The sequence below is a fragment of the Sinocyclocheilus rhinocerous genome, unplaced genomic scaffold (genome assembly GCF_001515625.1).
Source record: "Sinocyclocheilus rhinocerous isolate Xijiao unplaced genomic scaffold, SAMN03320098_v1.1 scaffold6028, whole genome shotgun sequence".
Taxonomy (NCBI): domain Eukaryota; kingdom Metazoa; phylum Chordata; class Actinopteri; order Cypriniformes; family Cyprinidae; genus Sinocyclocheilus; species Sinocyclocheilus rhinocerous.
Genome location: NW_015666169.1, coordinates 62,234 through 69,186, shown reverse-complemented (window position 1 = coordinate 69,186; position 6,953 = coordinate 62,234). Strand labels below are relative to the sequence as shown.

Genomic DNA, 6,953 nt, shown 5'->3' with positions numbered 1-6,953 from the left:
CATCATATACGAGAAAAATAATTAATTCATGAGGCTTCCGTAAGTCTTCATAAAGTTTATAAAATTGCTGTTACTTAACTTTACTGAGGCAAAAATAATGCATGAAAATGTCAATGCTGAGGAGAATCTGCACTTGCTAATAAATAATTTTCCAACGATCATCTTATTAAGACATATTATTATTATACTGATACACAGTGACGACTGATAGACAACTGAAAAAAATAGATTTTTCTGACCATTATTTCACAGGATTAATGATCAACAGATTGAGACATAATACTACTATTAATAATAATATTTTATTAAATAAAAACATTAAATGCGTTAATAGAAAATTTTATACATAAATAAAAAATATTTATTTATTTATAAAATGTTAATTTTATTAAATGCATTTAATGTGAATATAATACATAATAGTAATAATAATATATTATTATTAAATAAAAAACATTAATTAAATGTGTTTAATAGTACATTTAATACACACGTAAGAAATCAATAATTTAAATATTTATAAATGAATCTATTTATTTATATTAGTATTCATAATAATAATATAAACATTAATTAAATGTGTTTAATATTACATTTAATACATCAATAATACATCAATAATTTAAATAAATAAATATTTATTTATTAATTAATTCAATATATGTAATAGTAAATGTTATTTTAAAAAATCAATAATTTAAATAAATAATAAATATTTTAATAAATTGTAATTTTAATTTAATGTAATTTTTTTTTTATTTTATTAAATGCATTTAATGTGAATATAATACATAATAGTAATAATAATATATTATTATTAAATAAAAAACATTAATTAAATGTGTTTAATAGTACATTTAATACACACGTAAGAAATCAATAATTTAAATATTTATAAATGAATCTATTTATTTATATTAGTATTCATAATAATAATATAAACATTAATTAAATGTGTTTAATATTACATTTAATACATCAATAATACATCAATAATTTAAATAAATAAATATTTATTTATTAATTAATTCAATATATGTAATAGTAAATGTTATTTTAAAAAATCAATAATTTAAATAAATAAAAAATATTTTAATAAATTTTAATTTTAATTTAATGTAAATAATTTTTTTTTTTTTTAAATATCATTTTAATTGAGAGTATAATAAGAGGAGAGATTCAGTGCCAACAGCATCACACACTGTTTGAGAGCGTGCTGAAGAGAACTGACCTCAAACATCCACTCAATTGAAACACACTGAGCAAAAATCATGATTTAAAGTATTTCAATGCCACTGTGCTAATTTATGTTTTAATAATAGGAAGCAGAAGACGTGAGACACACACCACAGGAAGTCTGAGGCGTGGAGATGTTGGGTTTTATTTCTTTCATCAAACCACAGTCACCTGACAGAAACATCAGTGAGATCACGAAAACACCTCATCTGATGCCAAACACACATTTACTCTGCATGCAGCGTGTGTTATTCTCATATCTCAATCTCATAAACTCAACTGATGTCTGAAGATCAGAAATTATAATATATGTGTGCGGTTCGAGTACTTTGGACTGTCATGCAAAAAAAAAGAAGGTAAGCATTTAATGTCAATGATCTCATTTTATGAAGAGATTTTGACTGCATTTAAGTCTATTATTCATATTTGCATGAATATTCTGCTTTTGTTGATCTGTTGGCTGCTGAGAAAGTGTTATTTCTTTCATCAAACCACAGTCACCTGACAGAAACATCAGTGAGATCACGAAAACACCTCATCTGATGCCAAACACACATTTACTCTGCATGCAGCGTGTGTTATTCTCATATCTCAATCTCATAAACTCAACTGATGTCTGAAGATCAGAAATTATAATATATGTGTGCGGTTCGAGTACTTTGGACTGTCATGCAAAAAAAAAAAAGGTAAGCATTTAATGTCAATGATCTCATTTTATGAAGAGATTTTGAGTGCATTTAAGTCTATTATTCATATTTGCATGAATATTCTGCTTTTGTTGATCTGTTGGCTGCTGAGAAAGTGTTGCTCATGTATTTTGTGAGTTTAGGCGCCACCTGCAGGTCACACGCGTCACATGCTCATAACATATAATAATAAATGGGCTTGATAATGGTGATTCAATAATAATACAATAATAAAATATTATAATCAAACTCTGAGCTGAAGCAGAAAATTGGATCTTTCGCCTCTCATCTTGATCCAGTTGGAAAGGAAAATTAAAACTGTGATTAATTTACAAAAACGGTGTTTTTTGTGTGTGTTTTTTTGCATTATACCTATGCATGTTTTTTTAAGTTTTAGATTAAAAAAAATATATTTTTTAAATGGCACTGAAAACCTATAATGTTACAAAAAAAATCTAATTCAAAATTCTTTTAATTACTCAGGGCATTAAATCAGGGCTTTTCGATATTTTCAAACCCCCAGATATGATGAATCTAATGTAAGGGTCACGCATCATGACCTATAATAAAACACAGGCCCACTAATAGTGATATATTATTCATATAATATTATAATATCAAACCTTGAGCTCAAGCAGAAAAATCAATCTATCGTCAATCAGCTTGATTAATTTTGGAAAGAAAATATAAAAAATTCTAGCTCATTTGCAAGAAAATCTAAAAGCTGAAAATATATTTTTTTATAATTATAATTAAACCCTTTTATAATTCTAATTAAAAAAATTAAAATGATCTATGTTTTCATGGGTTATTTAAAGGTTTAAATACAATATACTAAAATGAAACCTTGAGCTGAAGCAGAAAAAAAAGTATCTATTATCAATCAAATATAATAGACAAATCTATTTAAAAATATATGTATATACGCATGTCCAAAAATTTTATTATTATTACAACATTTAAATCATCAGAAAAAAACAATAAAATCAAATAAATAATATAATAAAATGAAATAAAACAAAATAAAAAATGTAAATAAAATAAAACAAAACACCTTTCTGAGTGTATGCGCTGCGGTAGCGACGTGACGTTATTAAACTACACTTCCCATGATCCCTCGCGCTCGGCGGATGTTTTTCATTTACCGGACACACGCTTCCGCTCTCGAGCTCTGATTCACCTGCTGACCTTAAAACCAGAAACCGGCTGTCGGCGAGATCACAGCAGCACTAAAACTAAACACACCGTCTCATCTGTTCACGGAACCCGTTGTTACTGCCGCGTCAGCTCGCACGCTCGCGATGTTCCTGTCGTCGGTACCGGCGCGCGTCCTGATGCGAAGGTCGCGCAGTCTGTCGCCGTGCCGCGCGCTGCAGACCGGCCACGGCGAGGCCTCCCGCTTCCGAAACCTCTGTGAGCTCGAACCGAACCGGAGTCCGGTGGCCAGCGGTCCGCGAGCGTCCAGGAAGAGCGTCGCGAGCGAGGAGTCGCGCGTGCAGTACCATCATTTGGCCAGCAGGTGGCGCGTGAGCCTGGAGGGCCGCCGGAGCAGCTGGGCGAGTCTGACCGCCGCGGGGCGCCACAGGGCCGGACACGAGAGCCGCGCAGAGGCCGCTGATGCTGCGGGCGTCGCGGGCGTCATTTCAGCCGCGGCCCTCGCCCTCTGCTTTAAGAAGGACAGCGATGATAAAGGTCCTAACACTGCACACACTCTCTATTCAGCGTTATAATAATAAAATCCACATTCCCGCTCGCAGATCCTGTGTTTAGTGTCATTATAAGGCGTTTATCTCTGTGTGTCTGCAGCGGAGGCTCTTCTGGATGCTGCCAGATCCAGTCACACTGAGCAGCTGAGCAGGTGAGATGGACATCATATCAGTTCTGTTGCCTCTTTTCTCATCAAATTGATGCTTTTATTCAGCTAAGACACATTAAATCGCAAAAAAAATGATGCTAAATGCATTATAATGTTACAAAAAACAAACAAATTTAAATTATTCCATGTTTTTCAGTTTTTTTTGTAAAAGGCATCTATATCGTCTGTATAAAGACCGAATTTATACTAAAGTTACATTATGATTTTTTTTCCCCTATCCACTGTTGGATTTATTACTTATTTGTTTTGTTTATTTTTAATTATTTTATCCAATTTTTTATTGATTTATTAAAAAAAAAAAAAATTCAGTGGCGGAAATGGCTTCCATAGAATAATAATTATTCTGTGAAGATATATATTTATTTATCAACAAAGATGAGCTTTGAGAGACAGGAGCAGGAGATAAAGGTTTATTCTTATGTTTATTTTAATCATATTTATTTATTTTTATATTTTTGCACTTTTGCAATCCATCCATCCATCTATCGTTCTATTTATTTATTGTTTGTTTGTTGGGAATTATTGTAGACTTTGTGTAGGAAATGTTGAATAGACAAATTGTGCAAAAATTGATATGATTTGTTTTTGCATAATAAATATTGAAATGTTTATTATACTCTGTTATTGTGGTTATAAAAATGTACAAATATTTTTATGGTGGATTTTCGTATCTAGACGTAATCAGCATTTGAAAAGAATCAGAAAGATGTTCATCACCGAGTTCCAGGGTTATTTTAGTGTCACTGAGATGTTGTTATAGTTTTTCAGATATATTTCAAGTTACAACAAAACTCTAGTGTAGTAACCAAGATTGATATAGTAACCCTGCTGAGACTCGTATGCTGAGCGTCTGGACGTCTGTCAGAAACTGAAGAAGCCGTCGAGTGTGTGTGAGAGTGCTTTGGGTTTCTGCCGTTTGGGCCCGAAAGGCAAATAGTGCAGATGGCTGTGTGTGTGTGTGTGTGTGTGTGTGTGTGTGTGTGAGAGACACCAGATGTGTTAAGTGTTTTAAGTTAGAGGTCAGTCTGGTGAGGACGAGTAAGTGTCGCAGCTCACTGTTGACTGTAAACACACACACACACTCACTCACTCACTCACTCACTCACTCACTCACTCACTCACACACACACTCATGGCCTCAGGGCAGGTCTTTCTGTCCGTCCTGTGCAGTATTCTCACTAACTCTCTCTCTCTCTCTCTCAGGTTGTTGGCGCAGGGAGTTGATCCGAACAGTCGACACCGTTTGGGCTGGACGCCTCTCATGGTGGCCGCCATGAACAGACAGCACAAGTGAGTGTGTGTGCGTGTGTGTGTGTGCATGTGTGCGTGTGAGTGTGTGTGAACACTTTACCCAGAATGCCGTGGCAGAGCTTGTGTGTCAGAGACCCACAGAACCTTTAATTTAATTCAATTAAAGCTCACTTAACAAACACACACAGACGGAGGAGAGACAGAAGGAGACAGAGGGAGGAGGTCACCAAATCCAATTTCTGGAGTCCGTGTCACCCCTCGTTTGAAACGGGACTGATTTCACTGTGTACACACACACACACACACTCACAGACACACCCACACACACACACACTCACACACACCACTCACACACTCACACACACACCACACACACACACACACACACACACACACACTCACAGACACACCACACACTCACACACACACCACACTCACACACACACACACACACACTCACACACTCGCACACACACATAACACTGAAATCTGGACATGAAGGTACTAAAACTTCTTTGAGGCTCTGAATTTAAATGTGTCAGAATCAGCAGATGATTTCAGGTCAGCAGAATGTGGGTAATGTTCAATTAAATATTTGACAACACATTAATTGAATAATGATTGTTCAATTATTTAGAAAATTATTCCAGCACATTATTTTAATAATGACTGTTCCATACGTAGAACATTATTGCAGCACATTATTTGAATAGTTATTATTCAATATTTCAAAAAAACTGTTGAGGCACATCTGGATAATAACTGGTCAATATTTATAAAATTATTTTGTCACATTTTTTGAATAATAAATGTTCAAAATGTAGAAAATGATTGATTCTCCAGCAGGTTTCGGGTGATGTTCTCAGGGTCAGTATGTTTGTCTGTGAGATGTGAGTTTTAAGGAAAACAGAGCATATGTGTGAGAGCAAAGAGTCGTGACCCTGAGCAAAGCACAAACTCAAACACATCCGTGTGTGCCGAGGCTGCAGAAGAGCTCAACACTTTTCTCAATTTCAATTTCTCCAGTCAGAAGTTTATCATTCCACAAGCTATTCTGTATAAACGCATTCTTAAACTAAAATATTCAATTCAGTTCATCAAACTAAAGCAAGAAACTCCAGAATGTTGCACACACAATTAAATCAAACAACTCATTTTGAACTCATCTACATACAGTTGAACAATCGCATTATTTGAACAATGATTATTCAATATTTAGAAAATTATAGCATCACATTATTTGATTAACTATTGTTCAATATTTAGAAAATTGTCACATTATTTAAATAATAATTATTTCATATTTAGAAAATTAATGCGTTTCATTATTTGAATAATTGTTCAATATTTAGAAAATTGTCACATTTTTAAAATAATTCAATATTTAGAAAATTACTACAGCATATTATTTGAATAATGATTATGTAAGATTATTCAAAATTGTTGCAGCACATTGTTTGCATGATGATTATTAAATATTTGAAAAATTGTTGAGGCACGTTTTTTTAATAACGATTGTTCAATATTTAGAATTTTTTTGTCACATTGTTTGAATAATGAACACGTTTTACAATGCAGTTGAACAATCACAGCTACAACTATTCTCTATAACCAAAATGGATTTTAGAAATGTAAAATTCCTCTTATTTGTATAAAAATGTTAAAAGTTATAATACGATATATCAGGACAGAGTTATGTTTAAATAGTCAATATTCATTTAAACAACAGACATTATTCCTCACAGATTTCAGACACTCAAAACACGAGGAGATCACAGTGAGCATACGGACACACACCGGTGTTTACAAAACACACCTGACGGGAGACTTCCTTCCACTCGCTCTCTCACACACTCACACACACACACACACTCACACACACTCACACACTCACACACACTCAC

The 6,953-nt window shown here is 33.4% G+C and overlaps 1 protein-coding gene across 1 annotated transcript in view; it reads left to right on the top strand.

Moving 5' to 3' along the window:
• Window positions 1-3,044: 3,044 nt before the first annotated feature.
• The window catches only part of LOC107731856 (caseinolytic peptidase B protein homolog), a 19,556-nt gene continuing 15,647 nt past the window's right edge, over window positions 3,045-6,953 (top strand). The window contains exons 1-3 of the mRNA XM_016543050.1: window positions 3,045-3,614; window positions 3,729-3,780; window positions 5,002-5,088. Coding sequence (XP_016398536.1) covers window positions 3,224-3,614; window positions 3,729-3,780; window positions 5,002-5,088 — 530 coding nt within the window. The 5' untranslated portion in view covers window positions 3,045-3,223. The remainder of the gene's footprint in view (window positions 3,615-3,728; window positions 3,781-5,001; window positions 5,089-6,953) is intronic.